Here is a 27,250-nt window from a genome sequence, read left to right as displayed (position 1 = left end):
GCCAGGAGTAGAGGAGAAACTTTTGTTAGATTTACTTTAATGGATGTCTTTCCAGGTATAGTTAGAGCTCTTCCTTTAAATGAAATAGAGGGGCTCATGTTATTTTCCATAACTGGTTTTACCCAAAAATTTCCATATTTATCTTTGTTCAATTTAACATCTTTGACATATTTTTCTATATCTTCCACCGAAGTAGAGATTGATTGAAATTTGTCTTTTGTGCTTTGAAACATTGTATTTATTAATGAATAAACTTGCGTTTAGTTTAAGTAAAAATTTACCACATAAATATGATAAGTTCTGAAGGATATTTAGAATTTCCAGACTCTCCATATGATAAATTAGAGAATTGTCCGGCTTGTGATAGAGTGGGGCTTAATGATGAGGATTCATATAAACAATGTATTTTCTGTGATTTAATTTTAATTAATGATAATAAGAAATATAAAAAAATATATAACTCTTTTAAATTAGAACCAAAAATGAATTACTTTACAAGATTAATAAGAGAGATGAATGTTAAGTATTGTGATGATAATACACCATTTCTTTCAAGGGAAGAGACTAATTGTATTGAGGAAATGTATAAGGGTTTAATGATATTTATTATTCAAAATAATTTTAATGGAAATGTTAATACAAGATACTATATAAATAAAATAATGGATTATTTTGAAATTAAACCCGAACTCAGGATAAAATATAGAGTTTCTCAAATAGCTCAAAAAAAGTTGGATAACTTGTTTTCCAAATATATAAATGAATGATTTTTTACCCGTTTGGGAAAATAAGATAAAATTTAATAACCATAAAAACATTCCAAATTCATTGAGATGTCTAATAGTTGGTTCAAGCGGATGTGGAAAAACCTGTTTACTTTTAAAGATGCTCCTTGGTTCTAATTTTTTAGATTATGATAATTTAATAATTTTTACAAAGTCAAGTTTTCAACCCGAGTATCAACTACTCTCACAGGGTTTTAATGCGGGTCTTAAAAAGGAAGACATTATCGGTTTATTTAAACTTCAAAACAAACTAAATGATTATAATATTGATGATATAATACAATTATTTTGTGATACACAGAAATCAAAATCGAAACCCATAACTTGTATTCTCAGTGATAATACGGATGATATACCTTCACCTCAAGATTTAGATAAATCAAAAAAGAACCTTGTCATCTTTGATGATTGTGTTAATGAGAGAAACCAAACAGTAATGGATAGCTACTATACAAGAGGGAGACATTCTTCTTGTAATTGTATATATCTTAGTCAATCATATTTTCAACTCCCTCGACGCTCAATAAGAAACAATGCCAATACTTTTATTTTATTTAAGTTAAATTCAATAGATGTAAATAATTTTTGGAGAGATAATTGCTCTACGTTATGTAGTAAAAAAGAATTTGAAAATTATATGAAACACACGATTGGAAAATATAAATATATTGTTGTGAAACAAGATGAGATACTAAATGATATTTTTCAATAAATAAATACAGAAAATGAATACTGAAGAAAGAGAAAGAAAGTTTAAGGAACATCAACAATTAGTTTCAAAAGTTGTTAAACAACAGGAAGAGATAAAGAAGAAACGGAGACAGAAACTAACTGGTGAAGAAGCCTTTGAAAGAAAACAAGAGAAATTCTTTAAACCACTTTTGAAAACTCAACACCCTACAGTTCCCACGGTAGAATTTACTCCGAAAAAACTTCAAATGCTCAAAGATTTTAGTCAGATAACAAAACAAGAACTTGGTGAATTAGAATATGATGACGAGGGATTATTTCGGAAACTTGAGCAGGTAAATCAACCCCCTAATTATGTTGTGGAAGCTCTTCAAAACAATGAATATTCTGCGGGTTCAAAAACCAGAGCAGGTCTCATTCCAACAGAAGAACCAGCAGTGTTTCATCTTGTGGAAGAAAAGGTATTGATATTTAATGATGAATTGATGTTCTTGAGTTCTACTCAACCAAATGTTAAATTAACTCCAAGATTAATGTTTCTTCTAACAAACCCCGGATTCAGCGGTTCAAAATATTTTGAGGAACCACTTGATATGGAAAGAGAGGAAGATAGGGTATATATTGAGTTGTTAAATACACTTGATTATGGAGTTTCTGTTGCTGGTAAAAGTAAGAAGAATGAGAAGGAGAAACATATTATTGATGCTTTAAGTAAGCTTGGTTCGGGTGTTAGTTTTCTTCCAAATGACCCATCACAATTAGTTAATAGGCTATTATTGTTATTAGGTAGTAAGAAGGCTGGAAACAACAATTGTTTTAATGAATCCTCAGCCATTTTAGATCAGTTGATGAACATGAAAATAATTAATAAATGTCAATACAAAGATATTTTATTAGATATTAAATAAGATGAGAAGCACAATTCTTAGTTTTAATTTCACAACGAGCGATTACACAGCTTCATTCCCTTACCCACTACAACTTGACCCCCTTACCTCATATGAGGCATCTTTGTTGTCAATGGAAACTTACAATACCCTTTTTAATATCACAGAGAAAAACAACAAGTTTAGTTATAATCCAGGCACTGCCTACAAAACTATAACTGTTTCACCTGGAGCTTACGAGATTTCTCAAATATCTTCAGAAGTCTCTCGCCTTATGAAAGAAAAAGGTGATGAACCAAAAAATATTGTAATAGATATTCAAACACACACTTCAAAATCAACTATTAAACTGAAAAATAATTATAAAGTTGATTTCACGATTGAAAATTCGTTCAGAGAGCTATTGGGTTTCTCTTCAAAAAAGATTGAAAATAACGGGACGTTTTACAGTGATAATGTTATCCAAATATCCTCCGGTATAAATTCAGTATTAATTCATTGTGATTTGATTGATGGTGCTTATAACGATGGAATAAGAACAAATACAATATTTTCATTCAGTGCATACTCAACCCCGATTGGTTATAAATTTAATATGGAACCAAAAAATCTTGTCTATTTACCTGTGTCAGGAAAAACCATATACAGAGTAAATTTTAGGATAACCGACCAAGATAATCGTATGATATCCTTTAATGATGAAATTATATCCATCAGAATTCACCTACGTGAAGTTTTTCAATAAATAAATAATGGTTATTGTAAGAAAACACGAGTTGGGAAAATATAAAATAATTACAGGGGAGGGCATGTTCCTTTCACCAGACTATACAAGGTATGTGGGTAAAGGATACTATAAACCTAAGAGACAACGGGGTGTGGGTCATCAATTTCGAAATAAAGGAGATGGGATAATTGATACTCTAATGGGTATTGGTTCAACCATTCTTAAACATAAAGACCTAATTGGTTCAACTGCTTCTCTCATGGGAAATGTAGCAGGTGTTGTAAAGAGTATAAAAGATGCTCAAAAGGAGTCCCATAAATTACAAGCAATCAAAGAAATTAAAAAAGGTAAAACTCAACTATCTTCACAAGAACGACAAAAAATCATTAAAATACTTGGGTCAGGGTTTCAACAATTTTAATACTATATAAATACAAGTATGGAAGCGATTGATAGTATCTATGATTTGGATGATACGATTATCATTTCAAACTCTACTAAAAAGGAAGACTATTTTAAGGTAAATGCTATTACAGGAACCGACTGGAATTCAAACGGAACAAAAAGTTTTGAAATAAATAATCAACAAACTTACTTGAATATAGCTGATAGTTTCTTGCTGTGTAAATTTAAATTCACTAAGGCTGCGAATAATACTAATGCTACACTCGTAAATGATTTCTTCTGGAAAATGTTTGACAGTGTTCGCCTGTATATTGGAACACAAGAGGTTGAAGCGGTTGATTATGTCTCTGCTACATCTGAAATGATGAAATTTACACTATATTCGTTTGGTGATAGAATGGGTAAGGGAGCTGTTGAAGGCTTTATTCCTGATATGTCAACGGGAACAAACACAGACCCTGGTTATAGTCAAAGGAAGTCAATGTATAATGATGACGCAAAAGCTGAGAATAGTTTTACCGTAGCAGTACCTCTTAAAGGTATATTTGGATTTTGTGATTATGATAAAGTTTTGTATGGTCTTAAAATTAGATTTCAACTACAAAGGAATGATAATGTAAATAGATTGCTTTTTGGGGCTGAAAATGCTTTTGGCGACAATAATAAATTTGTTATTAATGATTTGTGTTGGTATATCAATGAATATACTCCTAATCTTAAAACGGAGGAGATGTTAAATAGAAGACTTAACTCAAAGAAACCGCTAAATGTATCATACCTTAAAAGAAGATGTCAACACGTTAAACTGGAACACACTACCTACACTTGGAATTTGGGTGTTCTTGAAGGAAAGCCACGATACCTATGGCTCATTTTTAAAAAACCAGATGGAGAGGAGGGTACTAATAAGAATAATGCGCTGAGTGATAATGCTAAGGTGAAACAACTTCGGGTTTCTCTTGATGGCACATTTTATCCGCGAGATAGATTGGAAATTGATTGGGAAAAAAATGATTATGCGGAAGCCTACAAGTCCTACCAAAAAGTGTGTGAAAGTAATGGTAATAATGATCCTATTTTGGATATGGTTGCATTTAAAGGTTTATATACAATCTACGCAATTGACCTGAGTTCTCAAAAGGAAACTATAAAGTCTAATCGAGTGGATACTTCTCTATACATTGAAAGAGGGGAGAATGAAGAAGTTGATGCTTATTGTTTGCTTTTGGAGGAAACAGAATTACAGATTAATACAGATAATGGTGTTATGATTAATATCACATAGGTTTTTTCTCATAAATAAATGGTAGGGGTATATGTTAATCAAATCAATCTTAATAAATTAACATCTTGTATTCAAAATCAAAAGCCTTGTATTATTAATGTTAATACAATTCAAAGAAAAGGAGCTGTAAGAATTGATGTTTTACTCACACACACACAAGTAAAAACACTAAATGATGTTGGATCACTTAAAATTAAAATGACGAAACCTATGTTAAAGAAATATTCAATAGACGAGTCAAGAGGAGGATTTCTCCCGTTTCTAATTCCTTTATTTGCTGGTTTAAGTGCGGCGGGAGCATTGACTGGTGGTATTTCAGCAGCGGTAAAAACTGCTAACGAAAGGAAGGCACAACTAAAAGCTCAAAAAGAATTGGAAAGACATAACAAGGAGTTGGAGAAACAAATTAGTGGAAGTGGTGTAATTGTAGATTTTGCTCAAAAACTTGAAAGTCTACCTGATAAAGCTAGATTGTTGGTTGGTGATATGCTTTCCTCTATCGCTCAAGCGGGTGTTAAACTAACTAAACGGGGTAATGGATTGTATCTTTCTCATAAATAAATGGATAAATGGTTTAAACAATTTGGAAAGAATACAACGTCAAATATAGAACTAGCCAAGTATTGTAAAACACTAAAAATTGATAATGTGGTAATCTGTATGAGAGATGAATTAATACATATAAATAAGAATACAAAGAATATTATTATGAATTTAGACACACAGAATGGTTCTCATTGGGTTTGTATTCATAATAGTCAGGATAAATATTATTTTGATAGTTATGGTATGCCACCACCTGTTGAAGTAATACAATTCTTACAGAATGGTGTTTATCAAACATTTCAAGTTCAAGAAATTAATTCTAAATGTTGTGGCCAATTATGTTTATATGTATTATTTCAACTCAACAATAATGAAAATTTTTATGATATCATTTTTAATCTAATATAAATGACTTATGTTGGAAAAGATGGTTCTATCTTTGGAAAATCCTCTCAGGATATTGATTTATCAAATTATTATACAAAGGCACAGGCTGAACGACAAAAATATAGTGTAAGTAAAAATATTAATATGAAGAATACTTATAAATTAATCAATTATCCAAACCCTACAGATGCGAATGACTTGATTAGATTCAGTGATTTATCACAATATATATCTTTAAAGAAAACAGCACGTTTTGTGAAACAAGTAAAATTTACAACCACAACACCTGGTTATACTGACCATACACCTTTCCTCATTGAATTTAACTACCTGCTTACAATTAAATTTTATAAAGAAGGACATTTAGTTAATATGCGAATTAATAAATGGGGGTATGATATGCCTGATTTAGGGTACAATTGGTCTTTTTCAATAAACATAGAAGACCTACATGATTTAAATCAGTCTCGTAAAGAAGAATATTATCCACTTGGTGAGGATAAGGATTTATGTGGAAGTACAATTAGTAAACAACAAATACGTGATTTTAAGAAAATAAAAATATATGATAGTATAGCGATGGTTCGCATGACAAAGAAGGAAGGTAATGAGATAAGGATAGAAAGCCGAGGAATACAAACCGATTTGGTAGTGGGAAGATGGGGTGGTATTACCTGTCATAATATTAATCTCACATATATTTCTGATACATAAATGGCAGGAAGAAGACTACAAGAGAATTATAATTTTTGTATTCAAGGATACCTACAAGAAAAGGGTGCTCGGTATTACATACCTTATGATTTGGAGCATATACATGGGAATTTTGTCATAAAAAACTGGCCTTATACTGATATTGTTAAACCCACAAATAGAGACTTGTTTAAAATATTAAATAAAAATGAACTTCTCAAAGTTATGAAATATAAAACTCTTTTAGAAATCGTCAACAAATCTTATTGGTATCCTATTATGAGAAAAATAATTATAGATACAAGAATATCTCAAAATCCAGATGAGTATATGTATAATATTCTTTGGGGTTCAAACTCAAGGGTAGCAAGGGATGAGGAAGGAGTTGAAGAAGAGAAGGAGGAAAGAGAGAAAAAGGAGAAGGAGGAAAGGGAGAGGGAGGAGAAGGAGGAGAGGGAGAAAAAGGAGGAGAAGGAGGAGAGGGAGAAAAAGGAGAAGGAGGAAAGGGAGAAAAGGGAGAAGGAGGAAAGGGAGAAAAGGGAGAAAAAGGAGAAGGAGGAGAGGGAGAAAATGGAGGAGGAGGAGAGGGAGCAAAGAGAGAGGGAGGAAAAATATAAAAAGATGGAAATCATTGAGATTCATAAAAGATTGAGTGTATTAAAGCAAATAAATCAATCTCAACGCACCGAAGAGGAAATTAAAGAATTAACAACTCTTATGAAGATAATGGTTTCAAAAATAAGAACGTCAATGTCTTCAATTTCAGGGAGGAGATTTAAACGAGAAAGTGGTGAAGAAGAAGAAGAAGAAGAAGGAAAAGCTTATGTGATTGATGATGTTGGTGTCATTGACTTTAGTTAGTTTTTATTTGTAAATAAATGGAGGAGAGAGTGAAGGCATTCCTTAGGATTCTTTATGTTTTAAAAATAAAGATTGAAATGTATATGTTGAAAACCAAAAAGGTTTTGATACTCTGTCGGAATTTTTCTGATAAATAAATATGAGTTATTGTCTCAAATGTAAAAAGAAAACTAAATCTAAAAATATCTCTTATGTTAAAGCTAAAAATAATAGAGTTTATCAAAAAGGAATATGTCAAGTATGTGGCTCTAAAAAGTGCCAATTCATCTCTCCTAAAAGAGGAGGAGACATACAAAAGTTTCTGTCAGGAAGTAAATTTACAACAATTCCAGGGGAATTACACCTTCCAGGGTATTCTTTCTGTGGTCCAGGAACAAACTTGGATAAAAGATTAATGAGGCTGACAATCCTAAACCTTGGTCTAAACCTACAAATAGGGTTGACGAAGTGTGTATGAAGCATGATATTGCTTATGGGAAAACCACTACGTTGACTGAAAAACATAAAGCCGACAGCGAAATGTTGTATAATTTGTCTTTGATACAAAATCCAACGTTGAGAGAGAAAGTTGATAGGTTTATTGTGAGAAATTTGATAAATGCTAAATTGAAACTTGGTCTTGGTTATTCCTCAAAAAACTATTAGGCTCTAATGATGTCATCAAGACTGAGGAGCTTTTGGCTGAAGAATTACACAAACCTATAATCACAAAGTTTAAAAGAAGGAAGGTTTATTCTAAATACACTGACCACATATGGTCCGCTGATTTAATTGAATTGAATAATGACAGGGGATACAGGTATGCTTTAACCGTTATTGATTTGAGGAGTAGATTTGCCTGGGTTGTCCCTTTAAAAAATAAAAGGGGTGATACTTTAATGTTAGCCTTTAAGCTAATATTTGATCGGGATAAAAGGAAACCAAAGAAGTTATGGACTGATGAGGGAACAGAGTTCTATAACAAAATATTCATGAAATTTCTTAAGGGGAAGGGTATTAAATTATACAGCACCTTTAATGAAGGAAAGGCAGTTGTTATTGAGCGTTTTAATCGTACTTTAAAAGAGAAATTATATAAAAAATTCACACAACTCGGTTCTCAAAAATGGGTGTATTTAATTCAGGATATTGTAGATAATTACAATAATACAGTTCATTCATCAACACAATCAAAACCATCAGAAACATTTACAAAATTAGAATATGAAAAGGAGATTAATTTGAGAAAGCCCAAGTTTAAAGTTGGTGATATTGTAAGAATATACAAATGGAAAAGTCATTTTGAGAAAGGTTATACACAAAAATGGACTCGTGAATTATTTAAAATCATTGATGTAATGGATACAGTCCCTTGGACCTACAAATTATATGATTTAAATGGAGAAGAAATCTTGGGTTCATTTTACTCACAAGAATTACAAAAAACACAAGTAAGCAGCTAATACCCTTGAAAATAATAAATAAATAAATAAAATGTAATGGGGATACGTTTTTAAATCTGTGAACCCCAAACACAGAATCCCACAACTTTTTAGTTGGGGCTTAACTTTTGTGTGTGTATAATGGGGATACGTTTTTAAATCTGTGAACCCCAAACACAGAATCCCACAACTTTTTAGTTGGGGCTTAACGTTTGTGTGTGTATAATGGGGATACGTTTTTAAATCTGTGAACCCCAAACACAGAATCCCACAACTTTTTAGTTGGGGCTTAACTTTTGTGTGTGTATAATGGGGATACGTTTTTAAATCTGTGAACCCCAAACACAGAATCCCACAACTTTTTAGTTGGGGCTTAACTTTTGTGTGTGTATAATGGGGATACGTTTTTAAATCTGTGAACCCCAAACACAGAATCCCACAACTTTTTAGTTGGGGCTTAACTTTTGTGTGTGTATAATGGGGATACGTTTTTAAATCTGTGAACCCCAAACACAGAATCCCACAACTTTTTAGTTGGGGCTTAACTTTTGTGTGTGTATAATGGGGATACGTTTTTAAATCTGTGAACCCCAAACACAGAATCCCACAACTTTTTAGTTGGGGCTTAACTTTTGTGTGTGTGTGTATGTGCGAGTGAGTCATAATAATATACAAACCCTAACCCAACCCAAGCCCTAACCCAACCCCATCCCTAACCCAAACCCATCCCTAACCCAACCCATCCCTAACCCAACCCCATCCCTAACCCAACCCCATCCCTAACCCAACCCCATCCCTAACCCAACCCCATCCCTAACCCAACCCCATCCCTAACCCAACCCCAACCCTAACCCAACCCCATCCCTAACCCAACCCCATCCCTAACCCAACCCATCCCTAACCCTCACATTCAAAATCCCAACCCTAACCCAATCCCATCCCTAACCCAACCCCAACCCTAACCCTCACATTCAAAATCCCAACCCTAACCCAACCCATCCCTAACCCAACCCCATCCCTAACCCAACCCCATCCCTAACCCAACCCCAACCCTAACCCTCACATTCAAAATCCCAACCCTAACCCAACCCCATCCCTAACCCTCACATTCAAAATCCCACCCAAACCCTAACATAATCTTTCTTTTCTTCTTTTTTAAATACGTATTTCTTTTTTTTTTTTTCCTCTTCCTCCAATTCTGTCTTTCAAGGCTTTTAAGTTTGAAGAAGTAGAAATGGGAAGAAAGAATTTTCCAGCATTTTCTTCCTCGAACTTTCTTGATATTGCTTAAATCAAGCGTCATTAAATAAAGAACATTGTTCATTGCTTTAGAATCCAAAGAGTCTCCAAGAGGAACCCCACAGGTAGAGTCTCCAAAATAAAACCAACTTTCCAAGTTCCCAAGGTATAACCACATTCCTGTTGAGCCTCCAAGATAGGTATCACATTCCGAGTCATCAAAACAAAACCCCCATTCCGAGTCTCCAAAAATATAACCATCTTTCCAAGTCCCCAAGGTAAAACCACAATTTTCAGAAATATTGGGGGTTTCCGTGATAAGTCTCACATAGTATAACTGCGGACCATCAGGGAAAACTTCCCTTTCCCAATTTTTTAGGGTTTCTATGATGTGTCTCACATAGTATAACTGCGGACCATCAGGGAGAATTCCCATTTCACAATTTTTTAGGGTTTCTATGATGTGTCTCACATAGTATAACTGCGGACCATCAGGGAGAACTCTCCTTGCCCAATTTTTTAGGGTTTCTATGATGTGTCTCACATAGTATAACTGCGGACCATCAGGGAGAACTCTCCTTGCCCAATTTTTTAGGGTTTCTATGATGTGTCTCACATAGTATAACTGCGGACCATCAGGGAGAACTCTCCTTGCCCAATTTTTTAGGGTTTCTATGATGTGTCTCACATAGTATAACTGCGGACCATCAGGGAGAACTCTCCTTTCCCAATTTTCAGAAATTTGTGGGTCTCCAATGTATGACTTGTATTCTGGCTCATCAAGGTAGAACTTGTTCAGTGGGTTTTGTTTTGATAACTCACAACAAGTATCATCATGGTAAAACTCTTTTTCAGGATTTTGTGGATCTCCAAGGTATAACTCTTTGGCTGGGTCATCAAGGTAGAACTCGTTCTGGGGGTCTTGGTTGTTCAAAATGTCTTCAAACAAAAAAATAACTTCATCCCAAGTTGTGTTAAAAGCAGAATTTTCATTTCGTATCTCAGATACAATTTCCTGTGAAAGAAAATAACAATGTATTAATTTAATACAATATTTTTTATTTGTATAAATCAAGCTCTATGAATATTAAAATAAACTTTGTTAACTCTTACACGAGTCTCATCTTAAAAAAAAAAAAAAAAAAAAAAAAAAAAAAATTAAATAAATAAATAAATAAATAAACAAACTTACCTCCATTGATAAGAGGTTCGAGTCCAGTTCATCAATCTGAAGGTTGAGTTCTACACAGGTAGTAGGACTCCATGGAATAGCAAAGTTATCCCATTCCATTTCGGCATAGTAGTCCATTCTCAAGTGAAGCAGAAAGCGTGTTTGAAAAAGCCTGTGTGGTCGGTGCCTTTTATAAGGACTGGGTGTGTCTTCCTGTGGAAATTCCCTGGGCGTGTCTTAACTGGAAATGATGTGATGGAAATTCCCTGAAAATGATGTAATGTATTACCTGGAAATGATACAATGCTGAAGAGTTTATAAAGTGGGTGGGACTTAGCAAAAGTGGGAGGAGCTTAGCAAAAGTGGGCGGGGCTTAGTAAAAAGTGGGCGTGGCTTAACAAAAAGTGAGCGGGGCTTAGTAAAAATGGGCGTGGTTTACCAAAAAGTGGGCGGAGCTTACCAAAAATGGTATGTGGCACTGGAGGCGCTCAAACAAGAACATTGAGGGAGGTTTACCATTTTATCTTAGCTCAGTTAAAATATCTTAATAAAGAACCAAACTCAAACATATTTTTTGTTAATATATTAGATGGTGAAGAGAGTTGTAGGAGAATTAAATTATTTCCCACGCATAAACAAATATTTGTAGGGTCGTTGTTTGAGTGGGTTATATTCACCAGATGATATTAAGAGTAAAAGGTTAAAAGGTCCATGAGGTCAGAAGGATCACAGGTGTTTAAGTGGTCTAATGAATAAGGATAACATGTCAAAAGGTTAGAAGGTTCGTAAAGAACAGGGTGAGAGAAATATAGGTGTTTAGGGGCAATGAGGGAGGGAAAGAATTAATATGGAAGTGAATGGGTCAATGTTTGAGTGGGTCAAAGATTAATCTGCCAGATGATATGTAGAAGAAGGATGATAGGTCTATAAGAGAAAACAAATATTTGTAGTGTTTGAGTGGTCTAATGAACAACATTAAGGATAGGTACTACAGACAAAAGGTTCATAAAGATGAGGGTGGGAGAAATAGAGGTGTTTATGATTTTTGAAAAAGACAAGGGGGTAAATGACATTAGATAGGGATTTCACATGTTAAACGGAGGTGTCCCAGAAGCAACATTATTACACTACTGCTTTCTCAGTGCTCACTCCTCCACTGAACTGAACTCTGCTGCTCCTCCTCCACTGAACTCAACTTCCAACCCGGTGGACTGCAGTATCCGCAATTGTTGCGGATCTCAACGTCGGCCTTTTTTCCCCTTAAGGGGGGATTAATCCCCTTGTGTGCGACTGACCGACGTGAGTCCTGAAGTTGCCCAACTCCCTCCGGAGAGGCAGGTGAGCAACCTCGTTCGCGACCGCGGACAAGATGTTAATTGCCGAGCGGATTAGCAGCCGCGGCACGAACCATTAGCAAGTAACTAGACCCGATTCTGAAACGTTGGCCAAATCGTGCCACAGGTATCCAATGGGGAAATCACTAAAACGAAACGGATGTAAAGGAAAGAAGGCAAGGTAGGAAGAACAAATATAATTTATTACTAACTATTATGTACACAATCAAAAGTAACCAAGGAGGAGGAAAGAAACGAAAATAAAGACAGAAGGATGGAAGGATCAGAAGACACAGTGCAATACTAACTTACCTATGCAGTCTTACTTAAACCCCCGGACAACATAAAAGACGGACGACAGTCAGACTTACACGGGGAATGATGATAGGAATGACGGGAACGAATGGCTGGAAGGGGAGGAAGGTTCAGCTGGAGGTGGATCGCTGGACGGACGAGGAGGTGGGATCACAAGGCAGAAAGGATGCGGGTGGTTGGTGTGATCCCGGCTCGAGTTGAGCAGCCGTCGACTCTCCCCAATCGTCTTCGCACGGCGACGTTGCTTCGTGGCCGCAACTGCCGTCACCGCTGTCGATGCTCAAAGCTGCGGTGGTCAAAACTGCGGTTGGTTCAGCTCCGGTTGACTCAAAGCTGCGGTTTGTTCACTCAACTCTCTCAGTGCTCACTCCTCCACTGAACTGAACTCTGCTGCTCCTCCTCCACTGAACTCAATTCTGGTGCTCCTCCTCCACTGAACTCAACTCAGCTCTGTGACGCATCTCCGGTATACCACATACAGTATACCACATAACCATCAATACAGTATACAGTATACCATCTTATTTGCACTTAGCTATTTAGGTTTAGTAAAATAGCATTCATAACTAATTTTTTTTTAAAGTTTTCTCTTGTTACTCGACAATGATTGTATTTATTAAGCCACACCCTACGGGCCTACAGCATAGGGGAAGGCGTATTGCTGTTGTAGGGTTTGTTTATACAATTAGCGCCCCAACTTTTAATGGCACCACAGAGTTTCTGAGAACCCTAGGAGTACTAAACCACCATTTGGAAAATTTAAAAACTATTAAAAATTCCTTCCTGTACTCACTTTCTACACTCTCAATTCCCGAACTGTATCCATTTGAGCTGAGCTGCATTTCTGAGCCGGCAAGCTCTTTCGGAATGAAATTTTGCATCAATAATGCGAATAGAAAGAATAGAAAACACGCGGTGTTGACTTAATTTTTTTGACGTTAACCTAATTTTAAAGGCCATGCATTCATTATAAACATTTTAGTATTTTTCACCATACTCAACTAAGGTTTGTCCAATCGGAATGAAACTGCCCTCTAGATAGCTTTGAGCAAGGTACATTTAAGCTAAATGTATGTCGTACCCTTCCGGGTTAAAGGTCAAGTTCTTGCACTCCTAGGAGTACTAAACCGCCATTTGGATTTTTGTGCCAATGTCAATGGTTTCAACTAAACCACCATTTTTTCTGCCGAAGCTGTATCTCAGAGCCGGCTCGGACTTTCGGAAATAAATTTTGCATAAATAATGAGAATAAAAAGTATGCAGGGTTGACATGACATTTTTGACCTTGACCATATTTTAAGGTCATTGCAAATTATTGACATTTTAACATTTTTCACTAAAACTCGACTAAGATTCGTCAGATCAGAACTAAATTGCCCTCTCCAAATCACCTACAGTAAGGCACATTTATGCTTAATTTACATCATACCCCTCCGGGTTAAAAATCAAATGGTGGTCTGAAAAGAACATGAATCTCAATGACCGCTTGGCCTTCCAAGCTGTTCTTGCATCATAATAGTGGACTTGCACTGATGTTGTGCATCTGATATTTGATTCGTGTCCTTGATCTGGTTTTTTTCTGATTGTGATCTAATTAACAAAAAACACGTTTTTGATCATAACTTGAGTAATTTTCCTCCAATATTCATGATGTGGAGTTTTTAGCCACGTCACAAGACGCTGGTCATAGAGTGCCCTCTGCTGTTGTTCTTGTTCTTCTTCTTCTTCTTCTTGCAGAGAAGACAAAACCTCAAAGCTCTACCCATTCTGGGAACCATAGCTCCACCCATTGTGGGAGAGGCTTCATATAAACAAATATCCACCATTTTATTAACTCGCATAGCTTTGAGGCCTGTTTTGTAGGCCCGTGGTGTCTTCCTCTCTCACACAGTTTTATTTCAAATCAAATTCGATATATCATTTCATTTTTCACAGTCGCTAACATAGTTTTAGACTCGGTTGAAAAAAAACGGGAAGAAATTCCGATGAAAGTTGCCCTTTATAGAACGAAATGAATTCTCAAAGGCCTGTAACTTCAAGTCCATTGAGATATATTTTTTTTAAATCGCGGCATGGTCAGTCATACACCGCCCGAAATAACAGACGGGAAAATGCCGAGATATATATATTTTGTTTAAATCGCGGCATGGTCAGTTGTTGTTGTCAGTTGTCAGAGTCCCTGGTGTTGGGCTAGCGGCTAGGGTGCCGGCTTAGGATCCTAGGATCCTGGGTTCGAATCCCGGTCAATCGCTGAATTAACGCCAGGGGGGTTGACTCAGCCTGTCATCCTTCCGAGGTCGGCAAATTGAGTACCAGTTCACTGGTAATTCCCTGCTTGTCGTTAAAGGCAGCAAAAAGGGTTGGCGTCAGGAAGGGCATCCGGCCGTAAAACATTGCTTCAAAAAGGGGACCGAAAAACAACAACAACCACAGTTCCCGAAAAAGGCCAACCCCCGCTTGCGGGGAAAAATGGCCTCTAAAAGGTGGTTTTTATGGTCAGTCATACACCGCCCGAAATAACAGACGGGAAAATGCCGAGATATATTAAAAATTCGTCCATTTGATGACAATCGTCACGATGAAATATTTAATTTATACGTCGTCACAATAATGTGGAGAGAGGAGCATAGCTTCGTTCATGTGTCGCCACATACGGGAAATTGCCGAGATATATATTTTTTAAATCGCGGCATGGTCAGTCATACACCGCCTGAAATAACAGACGGGAAAATGCCGAGATAAATTAAAAATTCGTCGCCACACACGGGAAATTGCCGAGATATATTTTCACTTTGCACAAAAATAACATCAAGTAATCGAATCAATAGGAATGTCCTGTGCCTATAACATCGACGTTATAGGCACAGCTGCATCTAGGCATTGTGTAACATCGACGCGGCTTTTGTTTTAATTAAAACTTTTTGTACTTGTTTTGGATAGATTACAATTTCATTCATTACTTCTGCCAGCAAAGGTGGATGGAGGTTATGTTTTCACCCCTGTCTGTCTGTCCGTCTGTCTGTCCGTTTGTCTGTGAACACAATATCTCAAAAAGTTATGGACGGATTTGGGCGAAATTTGGCAGAGATGTAGCGTATGTGACAAGGACGAAATGATTAGATTTTGGTGACGATCCGGATGCGGATCCGGCTCCTAGAATTTTTTTAAGTGATTCTTCACCATTGGGAGATCGGGCCAAAAACGATACATAGCAGGATATATCAAAAAGTTATGGATGGATTTGGACGAAACTTGTTGGACAGCTTGTGTGTGTGAGACAAAGGAAGAATCGTTTCAGTTTTGGTAAATATCTGGATCCGGATCCAGCTAGTGGAATTTTTTAAGTGATTCTTCACCATTGAGTGATATGGCCAACCACAGGCTCTCGGTATGCTCTCTACCGAGTGCCATTCTAGTTCACGCTTTATCCATAAATGCTGAAGGCCAGGGTCAGATGGTGGTCCAAAAAAAAAAGAAGGCCATTATTGAATTAGGCCAAGGGTGAGAAGCGGGCACTCACCAAGGGTAAGATTCCCCTGGTTAGGAGAGGCTTACCCTTGGCAATCACTTTGTGATCACAGATATCTAGTTATTGTTGCTTTTTGAAAGGTTTTGTCATTGGAAATTATTTATATCTAAATAGCCGAACTGTGTTTGGTGTATGTATGTATGTATGTATTAGTAAATCGGTGGGTGGACCAATGAAGGACTGCCGTACACCCATTGGCTAGTCAGCTGGCCTGATTCCACCCACAATTAATATCGTGCGCCACCATTTTGTGAAGCAGCACAGATAGCAGGCCCTAGGTCTGGGTCCACTCATGGCCTAGTGCATTTGGAATGATCCTAGGTATATAACGACGGTATATTATGTCTGCACATTTAAGCAGTACACATGTTTTTGCTTCATGTATGTACACTGGGTTATTTTTCTTATTTTCAAGACACAACATGGAAGCGATTTGAGTCATTATACACCGCCCAAATGAAGGGATGTGTTTACTGGTGTGCAAAGTCTTGCTAAAACCGAAATAAAAATCTTCATTGATTTCACTGCTGTGAAAAGCATAATTAACGAGTGTCAAAATGACGGTTGGAGTTATGGTGTGTGTTGATGTGTTGTATATGGTGCTGAGGTGTGGTGTGGTCTGAGGTTTGTTGTGGGGATGGTTTGTTGTGGATGTATGGCATAATAAAGTGGTGTGGTTTGGTATATTGGGCTGACGAGATGACCTAGAGTTATGCACAATCTCCTCGCAGCTGTCTCGCCGGGGTTTGAATCCTGATCCAGATATGAACTGTCACCCCGGTCACGCCGGTCATCCGGTGTTTCACAGGCATGGTGATTCATCATTGTGTGTGCCGTCCCTCAAATGGGTGTTTATAAATGGGAATCCCATAGATGATCATCCCAAAACTTTACAATCTGAGAAAACAAAATGCATGAATCGGACCCATGGATCGTTTTTTTGTATGTAATTTTTGTTTTAGCCTCAGGTTGTGTGTGTCCGCGTGTCCGTGGTCAGGTTTTGTCGGTCTGTCGGGTTTCGTCTGTTGCGTGTCATCTGTCGCGTGTCATCTCTCGTGTATGTGTCTGTCGGCTTTTTGTCGGGTGACTGTCTGTCAGGTGACTGCCTGTCGGGTGACTGTCAGTCGGGTGTCTGACTGATTGTGACTGACTGTATATTGTTGACAAATTGCTTCCCTCGCTGCTAATCCTCCACAGAGAAAGTTTAATTTCTTGGATTGTGTTCTATATTGCCAATTATTCATTATAACTTTGTGTGTATGGTTGTCCTAAATGTGTTGTGTTGAGTTTTGTGTGCTCCTCATTTTGACGAGCTTTACCCCAAGTAACAATAAATGGTACTCCACCTCCGAATGAAGGATAATCTTTATCCATTTTTTTTACATTTTTGTGTGTGTTCAGGTTACCAGGTGTTGGCTCCGGCATATTACGACTCAAATGGCACACTGCTGGTAAACCCGGGGGCTGGTCGAGCTGGCCTAGGTGCTCCAGTTCGTCTGATGGGTCCTACGCCTGTGCTTATAAACCCAGCTGCTGCAGCTGCTGCCGTTCAAGCTGGTACCTATCTGTCTACTTTTTATTGTTTGTTTGTTTATTTTATCTCCTCCCTGTTGCTCATGTTTTCTTGTCAACCTATAAAATATCTTAGTCTTTCCTCTCCCCCTTCCTCCCACCTCATCTCTAGTGGCATATCTGAAAAAACAGCCCAGCCACAGAGTAAACAAAATACAAATGTATTTCTCCCTCGTATCTCCTTTTCATTGGGTAAACGTACAAACATTGCATGCTGACAGAGGACATTTTCCAGTCGGTTCATCATGGCTGTCTCATTATTAGTGATTGGTCACAGTCTCACGTTTTGATGTGTTTTCCATAGTCACGCTCGCAATCAGGCATCAGCTGTGGCTGATTTAGGATAACTATATGTTTTGCCTGGTGTATGATGCCAAAGAAAGGAACCCTATCACGTAATCTGAATGAGGCCAATTAAAGATTGCAGATTATTTCCCAGCATGATTCTTGCTATGCTATTTGATGTAGTATTTCAACAAGCATGTTTTTTGCCTTTACTCCAGCAGCTGGTAGCCTTGGAGGTACCGGAGCACTTGCCAACGGCTTGCTGCGCAGCATGGCCGGAGGACAAGGGCAACAGCAACAGCCGGGCCATGCAGTTGGAACCTCGCAGGGAGGACTGGGTTTTTACGGTGCAGCCGTCGGCGCAGCTGGTTCGCTCTCGAGCCCCTCGCAGAGTGGTGTGTCTGGGGCTGGTGGTGGAGGGTCGCTTTTCTCTCCAGGCCCTTCTCCAAATGTACCCCAACTTGGCAACGCTGGCTCCCCCCTTGGTGGATTTGGACAGCCCGGGGCTAGTTCTCTTGGTGCTGGCATCAGTTCTACACTCGGCTACGGGAATGCGGGTGGGCCTTTGGGGATTGGATGGAAGGGGTCTAAATGCTCCGGGTACCCTAAAATTGATTATCCTTTATATGTGGGAGGCCTGCATTATGTCTCAATTTTGGTTGTTTATATTTTCCTCAATATAATCCTTCATGCCACTATAATTTACTCACCACCCTTGCCCTTACCCAGCCACTTGTGCGGCTGTCTGTTCTTTAGGCCTACGGCGAGACTCTTTGAGTACTGGACTGGACTACAAGCGCCCGAACAGCAGCTTGGCTCCCGTTGGACAGACCTTTTATGGGGATTTGGGGTTTCCACCATCTCCTGGACCCTTAGGCATGCTTGGTCCAAACCATGGTCCGGCGCACTCACTCACACCACCTCCTTCCCTTGCATCACATGGCTCTGCCTCCAGTCTTGGTCTTGGTATGTGGTCTTTAGTGCATGTAGGTTTTTTTTTTTTAAGTTTGTCAACCAATCATCATTGTGCTTTTTGCCAGATATGAGAGGTTAAGAGGTGTTCTGTGAATTTAGTGGTATGGCAAAGATTCTTTTTTTTTTTTGGATGCTGGCCCAGAGCATGAAATGTTTTTTTTTTTTTTTTTTTTTTTTTTTTTTGTTATAGATCTGAAAATGGAAGATAGCTGCCTCAGACTTTTAATTTGTGTGAAAGCTGGTGGCCCTCATAAAACAATAACATTCAGCAACAGTTGGGGACGCTTCTTTGTGGTGATTGTATCCCTCAACGCAAGTCGAGGGCCAAATCTTCAACATACCTCCCTACTGGCCGGATTTGTCAAGGCAGCGCGACTGGTCAGAGTGCCGATCGTTTCCCATGGACCAGCCCACTCCACTCCCTCTTCTTTCTTCTCTTTACTTCTCTTTTTTTTTTTTTCTCTCGTGGCCCTGGCTTTGTGAAGGTGGGGGCACATCCTCTTGGATGTGGGGGATCTGTGTCGCTCCTGGGAGATCGATAGGCTGTCTCCGTGCCATGGTCCTGTTAGAGAGAACAGTTCGGGGTTATACAACAACAACGATGACATTTCATTGGGTCATCTCAACTCGTTTCTTGAAAAGATGAACTTCTAAAATGGGTCTTGATGTCTGTCCGTCCATCGGTTAGCTTTTTGCTATTTTTGCTACTCCTCTCTTATCACCGGGCTGATTGTTCTGAACCTTGACAAGTGGATACAAGACAGTCGCCCGCACAATTGCTCTGGCTTCAAAATTTCAATTTCGGATCATGTGGGCTCACAGGGGTGATGGGTGGGGAGCAGGGGGCGTGTTAATTATTATGAGCCCATGGTGGATTTAGTCTGCTACAACAATTCTCAGACATGTATGGACCGATTTTGTTTGTTTATACTTGGCACAAAGACGATACATAATGGTGCAAATATGCACATCATTTTGTTCTGTGGTGCCCATCAAAGGTTTTGGGCATACTTGTAAGCTTACTTTTTTATGCCTCCGCCAACGAAGTCCCGGAGGCATTGTTTTCAGGTTGTTTTGCTTTACGATCGGAGGCTGCTGAGGCCGAAAGGATTGATTCAAGATTTTTCTCTCTTTTTAGCTCTGAGGCTTGCTTTGAGCTTTCATTCTTGTATTGCTAACACAGAGCCTGTCAATGGTTATGTGAACAATCCTTTTTTTCTCCATGTCAATAATAGCACAATTTATTATCCATGGTAAATATTTACAAACTTTAGTTTTGTCCTAATTTATTTATTTATTTATTACTTTTTTTTTTACAGGATATAAGGCTGTAAAGTTACAGGATATAAGGTGGAGCTGCCACCCAAATATCTTTCACAGATGGACATACAGACCAATACACAAGACACTACACAGAACTGTTGTTCGAGACAAACACAGCCACTTAACTTGTGGGAAGTACCATCACTTCCCAGTGCACTCGTACCAGTGACGCCACAACAATGGCACTGCCTTTCTCCCCGCATTCAGCAGGCCATTTCCTGAGAAGGAATGTCCTCCTCATGAATACATGAACCTTTGGTTGTTTGTCCGTGCTCTTATCCTATGAAATGCTGAATGTCAAATAAGGAAGTAGCATGTACCATTTTTATCGTCCTTGGAATGATTCAGCCGGTGCTTGAACCGCCGATCTTCCAGACTCGGAGAATAAGCTCTAGCCAATGCACTACTACCACCACCTCCTCTCTTTGGGAGTAGGAGATTACCTAATTGGTGGGGAGGTGAGGGTTTGGCCCAGGTGTGGTGCATGTGTGTGTGTTCGTCTTTCCATCCATCCGTCCATCCATGTGTGTGTGTCCGTCTGTGTGTGTGTGTATGTGTATGTCCGTGTATGTGTACATCCATTGTCCGTCCGTGTCCATCCACATAGGATCTACGTTTCCTCGGTAACACATGACAGTTATTTTGAATTTGGCTGGTATTTGGTGTTTTAATACAACCGAGGTCTTGCTTGATTGCCAAATTAAGTCAAGGTAGATTAACATTCTTTTTTTGTTTTTTTGACAAGGCAATACAGAATTACATTTCACACTTTTGTCTCGTTTTATGCTGGGGGTCTAACGGGTGGTTCGTTAAGTTGTTGTTTGGTATGATATGCTAACTGATTCTAGCCATATCGCATGATGTACGTCATATTCTCCTTGAGAAGTCAGTGCCGCATCAACAATAGGGGATATGTGCTAGCACAATTTTGATTTGAATTTTGCATCATGGGATTTGGTGATTTGGTAGTTATTGATAACCGTTGCCACTGCTTTGTTACATTGCAAGACGAGCTTCAATTTCTCATTCTCCTTGAATGCCATTGAGAACACTCGGCTTTGAGAACCGCCATCATAATCTACTTCGGAGCATGCACAGTTGCTCACACAAATCCCTATAGACATGGCAGCGTGTCTTTCACTGCCTTCAGTGAATATTTTTCATTCAGCTGAACATCACAGACTGTTTTGGTTTTGCTTGTTTGTTTCTTGGATTTGCTCATGTTTGTTGGGATATTTTTCGTGGATGTCTCAGGTGGAACGGAGCCCTGCCATTTTCCTAAAATGCCCCCTTTTTTTCTCGGATCATGTTTTGAGGACCAACTTGTGATGTTATGATGCTTTGGCACCAAAGTTTATTCTATTCGCGTATCTTTATTCCAAGGGTTCTTTTAAGGCTCGCCACAGTATCTCAGCATCTTTTAAAAGGCAATTCTGCACTGCAGTCGTACTTTTGGTTAATGCCATTCATGGATTTCGGTCAAATACTTCCCTTCTTTTTCTTTCAGATTCTCCCATTTTTACTTTGTCACCCTTCTCAATGCTGGTTGATCACTCTTGCCAGTTCATCATTCTTCTTCCAATCCCACAACTTCTAAATCTTTACCACTGCATCCTACCAGCTGGGCTGCTAGGCTTTCCTCGTCTCCTTCTTCATAGCAGTCCCATCTCCATCACTCTTCTCATCACATACTCTCGTTCCTCATCAGATGAACAAACAAATTTAATCTCTTCTCATCTTTATTTTTCGATGTTACGACCTACCAGCTGATGTCCTACAATCTTCACTGACCCCCTGATGCTCTGAATCTTTCTTGTCTTTTCTTGTCACTCGACACATCCATCTCGGCATCCGGATCTGCTTTACATCCAGTTTCTGTTCCTCATTCGTTGATGTTGCCCAAGTTTTTGCACTGTATAACAAAGCCGGTCTCACAACTGTCTTGTAAATTGTTCCTTTCAGTTTCAGCGGTACTTTTCTATCACACAACATGACAACACACCTCTGCACTTCGTCCAATTATTTCAACCAGTACTAATCCGTCACTTGATTTTCATCTTCTGCTGCCAGTCACCCCAGATTTAGCGAAATACTTCTCTATCTTGCGAAAAGGAAATGCTTCACTCTGATCTCAAGATAAAAGTGGAAGATTGTTTGGGAGCTGATTTGCAGGATGCATTGGAAGAGTAGATGATGCTTAACTGTTCTCTTGAAGAAACGTTTGATTCCGATCTGTGCATATAGCTCATTAAGCTAGGGTCTCAAGTTCAAGTCCCTTACATTTTGTTGAATATCCTTAAAATTTGGAGAGAACATTAATGTGCGTCATTTCCTTAATTTGATGCATGCATGAGTACAAGCTCTTTTGAATCTTACACACCTGAAAAGAAAGGTATGCTGGACATTTAGCTCTCATTTACATTAACGCGGTCCAACTGATTTGGGTTCCATTAATTATTTTATAATCTAGACCGTAGGGATTTTGTGCACCAGTGCTGTTATCATGGATTTAGCCTGAATAAATCATTGTATTGTTATTTTTACCTTCCCTTTTACAAAGTGATCACTTGTGAATTTAAATTCCATAGACTTAACTTTTGCATTCCAATGATGAATTATTTTTTTACGACATTGTCTGATTTGTTTTCCATTTCCATCTCATCCATCCGTTTCCGCATGCAAGGTGGCCTGGCGAGCAGTACCGGAAGGTTTGTTTCGGCTGCTCCTGGGGCAGAGGCTAAGTTTCGCAGTTCAGTAGGAATGGGCGGTATGACACTCAGTTCTGGTTCCGGTCTGTTTGGTGGTGCTGGAGGTGCACCTGGAGTTGGGGTGGGTGGCGGTTCGGGCAGCCAGCTCTTCCCGAGCCTACCTGGGGGCGGTGGAGCCATGCGTTTCCGTTATTCCGGAGCTGGTGGCAAGCTGGAAGGTCTTGGCGGTGGACGTAGCCGGCTGCTTGAGGACTTTCGGAATAACCGCTTCCCCAACCTGCAGTTACGGGACCTAACTGGCCATATCGTGGAGTTTGCACAAGATCAACATGGTTCAAGGTACCTAACAAGTGCAAGGATTGCCTTTGGTGGTGTTTTTTCATTTGTAGCTGATTTTTCATAATCGATGGTGATTGAGCCTGAGATTGTGATACCTCTGCAATCTTTTCACCTGTTGAATGGAGGTTATCTTAGTTATTGTTCGTTTCTTTCACTTTCGTTTGGATCTCTAGGTTTATACAGCAGAAGCTCGAGCGTGCAGGACAGGCTGAACGGCAACTTGTATTCAACGAGATCCTGCAGGCGGCCTACCAGCTGATGACGGACGTTTTTGGAAACTACGTAATCCAGAAGTTCTTTGAGGTATGCTGCTCACAAGCTGAAATTACAACATTGTGTGAGCACCTTGCTCACATAGAATAAAGATTGGGCAGGTTGAGCTGCATCCTTCCTTGTGTTGTTGGATTGTTTTTATGTTTGTTATTTGTCTCCCATTTACAGTTCAATATCTGGGCAATGCACGCTTGAAAAATCTCTCATTTCCTGCCAAATCTTTTTGAAATTGCACCTCCTTTATATCTTTTTTTAAATCTTCTTCTCTTCCTTTTTCCATTTTTCCTTTTTTTGACACATCATGTAGATGTCCCCTTTCAAGACTAGAATCTTGTTAAAGTGGATTGGCGTTTTTGACATTGCCACCTGAACACCCTACTCGAACCCATGATGTTGGGAATGCAGGTTAAAATTGCAAATGGTCTTTTGATTTGTCTATGGTCTCCTCGTATCTTTTCGCTACATGGCAAAGTGCACTGGTGTCTTGATGTCCTTGTCCTCCAAGTAATATATGTACAAGCTCTCCTATGAGCCTTCAAGACTTCTCTTGAAAGGAAATAAAAAATTATTGAATTGATTAGCTTTGGGGTAATTTTAATTATGATTACCTGATTTTGATGCAAACTTTATGCTTTAAAATCAAAAAGGTGTTCCTTTTCACATTGTGGCCCCAAGTTGAAGTATTCAGCGATTTAAGTGCATGATATTAGTCGAGAGCAGTTTAAAATCTGCACCCTGGGACACCGTGAGGGTGTCCCAGAGATACCATCTTTTACATGGCCTGTCTGTAGGGAAGGAACCAAGCATGCTCATGATGTGTGCCAGTTTGGCAGTCTGGAGCAGAAGCTGGCCCTGGCTCAGCGTATCCGAGGCCACGTGCTTCCACTGGCGCTGCAGATGTATGGCTGTCGTGTCATCCAGAGGGCGCTCGAGTCTCTGCCGCAGGAACAACAGGTGCGTGCACAGGAATGTACTGCTTCTTTTGCTGATCTCATTGCTTTTGTGACTGTTGCTGCTATTCCCTTTTTTCTATAGGATATTGACTAATGACTGTGGCAAATTTCACCGGTGCAGGATCATCCTTCAATGTTGGTAGTGGAGGGGTGGGGCGCTTCCATTTTCACTCTTCATTGCTCAAGCATCTTGTACAGTGTCATGGAAAATACAGGCCGTTTTATTTTACTTATCTGAGAGATCTCGGCTCACGGTCGAGTGAGATGTACACAAACATGTAAACGGGAAAAAAGTTATAAACATTTACAAAAATCTGTAAACATGTACGTGTTCTGTTGCTAATATATACAGCGGGGCCCTGACATTTGCGGTCCCAACATTCACATATTCGCGGTTGATAAATTGTGACCTGCTTCAAAATTCACGCCCCCATGTCCCATGTATTCGTGTTTTTTTGCGGGTGCAAAAAAAAAAAAAAATCCACGAACCGCGAGCATGTCATGTTCTAAAACTTATCGTCCACCAGCCACACACCAAGCAACTGGACATACGCAAAAAACATCTTCCACGAGCTGTGAGCATGACCTGCTTCTACATTCACAGCCGTGTGCTACGCATTTTCACTGCTTTTCGCAGCCACATAAAAATATTTTAGCCAGGCTATAAGCGAGCGTCACAGGATATCTCACAATTTGCACTGTGAAAATTGCTTTGCGGGATATGTCATCATAGCTTTGCGTAACACGTCATCCCCACGCGAGTTAATTTACAGGATGAAAACACTCCACCACATCTATTAGTGAAATTAGCTGTCCCCCTTTTCCCCCCATTTAAACAATTCCTCAACATTTGTGGGATTGCACTTGACATTTGCAGGATTTTCATTGACATTCGTGGGATTTTCCTCGATATTTGTGCGATTTTACGGCCTCAAAGTCCAGTCCCATCGATGCTTCTGTTCAGGGTGGGTTTTATGACACCAGCCTTATCAGATCAGTTCCCTCCGGTGCAGGGTGGGGTGAAGAGAGGCAGTCTCCCCTCCAATTTAGACCATTTTCTAACATCTGACCTTGTGTTTGCATTCAACTTGCTTGGCCAAAGCGATGGTTTTATCTGGGTTATTATTTCTGAGTTAGTTATTTCATTAGTATGTGTGCTTACGTAGGCCCCTTCACATTGCACATGGGGTGGAGAAAATGCTTTGTGTGGGTTTTGCTAGCCTTTTCCCTTTGTGTGATTTCCCCACCTTCCATCCAACTTTCCCACTTTACGACATTCCATCCATTCTTCAAATCTACCCACCCATCCATTTCCAATCCCTCACCCTTTCGCCTTCGAGTCGCTGTTCCCTGTACCACCCGAACACCCTTCGAACACCGTACGGGCTAACAAAAATCATCCATCGTGCAGAATGCGATGAATCCCCAAGTCCCATCAAATTCCGTTCCCCATTCTTCCTTGCACTTTTCCCATTTAAACACAAGACAGCATGTCACACACAGACGGGCCAAAATCATGCTCTCAGGGCTAATGGAAAAAGAGTATCGTGACGGAACAGCCACCAGACTAGTGTAGAAGTATAAAACTTCTAGGTAAGCGCGTTATCGCAGGGATTCCAATTGAAACCTGTCCCTTGTCCTCTTAAATGATAAAATGCATCATAATGACAACAAACCCTGATGTAGTTCAGTTCTTTGAATCTTAACAATACGATGCCATAGTTTATAAGAATCCTGTAGAAAAGGATAAATTATATTAGTGTGTGTGTGTGTGTACGTGTGTGTGTACGTGTGTGTGTGTACGTGTACACACCCTGGTTTAGAATAGGTACACCGTATGTCGTAAGAGGCGACTAAAAGGGTTGGCGTCAGAAAGGGCATCCGGCCATAAAAACATTCCCTCAAAAAGAGAACCATGACAATTACAACTACATATGGGCAGGGTACAGCCAGAAATGGAGATCGGTTTCTGAGGTTTGGGACATGGAATGTAGGGACAATGACAGGGAGATCAGGAGAAGTGGTGGAAGTATTGGTCAGAAGAAGGGTGGACATATGTTGTGTGCAAGAGACGAGATGGAAGGGAAGTGGTGTGAGAATGGTGAAGGGTAGGCAGGGACAGAAATCCAAGTTTGTGTGGAAAGGGTGCCCGGAGGGCGTGCATGGCGTTGGTGTTCTGTTTTCTGAAGAGTTTGTAGACAGTGTAGTGAGTGTGACTCGAGTGAGTGATCGGTTGATGATGGTGAAAATGATGATTGGAAAGCTCTTGGTGAACGTCATCTCGGGATATGCTCTGCAGGTTGGTCGGAGCGATGAAGAGAAGGACAAGTTCTGGTGTGCAATCGAGAAGCTGATGGAAAATGTGAAATATGAGGAAGTTGTTGTGGTAGGAGGAGACCTAAATGGACATGTGGGAAGGAGTATGGACGGTTTTGAGGGAGTTCATGGGGGTTACGGATATGGTGTGAGAAATGGAGAAGGTGAAAGGATTTTGGAGCTTGCTGATGGAGCTGATTTGTTGATTTGTAATTCTCAGTTCCAGAAAGA

At 39.3% G+C, this 27,250-nt stretch overlaps 1 protein-coding gene across 1 annotated transcript in view; it reads left to right on the top strand.

Moving 5' to 3' along the window:
* LOC137432629 (pumilio homolog 2) overlaps positions 1–27,250 on the top strand; it is a 263,079-nt gene that overhangs the window by 59,720 nt on the left and 176,109 nt on the right. The window contains exons 12-17 of the mRNA XM_078783971.1: positions 17,677–17,832; positions 18,351–18,689; positions 18,862–19,098; positions 23,114–23,477; positions 23,651–23,780; positions 24,576–24,704. Of these exons, the coding sequence (XP_078640097.1) occupies positions 17,677–17,832; positions 18,351–18,689; positions 18,862–19,098; positions 23,114–23,477; positions 23,651–23,780; positions 24,576–24,704 (1,355 nt within the window). The remainder of the gene's footprint in view (positions 1–17,676; positions 17,833–18,350; positions 18,690–18,861; positions 19,099–23,113; positions 23,478–23,650; positions 23,781–24,575; positions 24,705–27,250) is intronic.

Source organism: Myxine glutinosa, chromosome 8 (assembly GCF_964187855.1).
Source record: "Myxine glutinosa chromosome 8, kmMyxGlut1.1, whole genome shotgun sequence".
Classification (NCBI taxonomy): domain Eukaryota; kingdom Metazoa; phylum Chordata; class Myxini; order Myxiniformes; family Myxinidae; genus Myxine; species Myxine glutinosa.
This window is presented reverse-complemented; position numbering and strand designations above follow the sequence as displayed.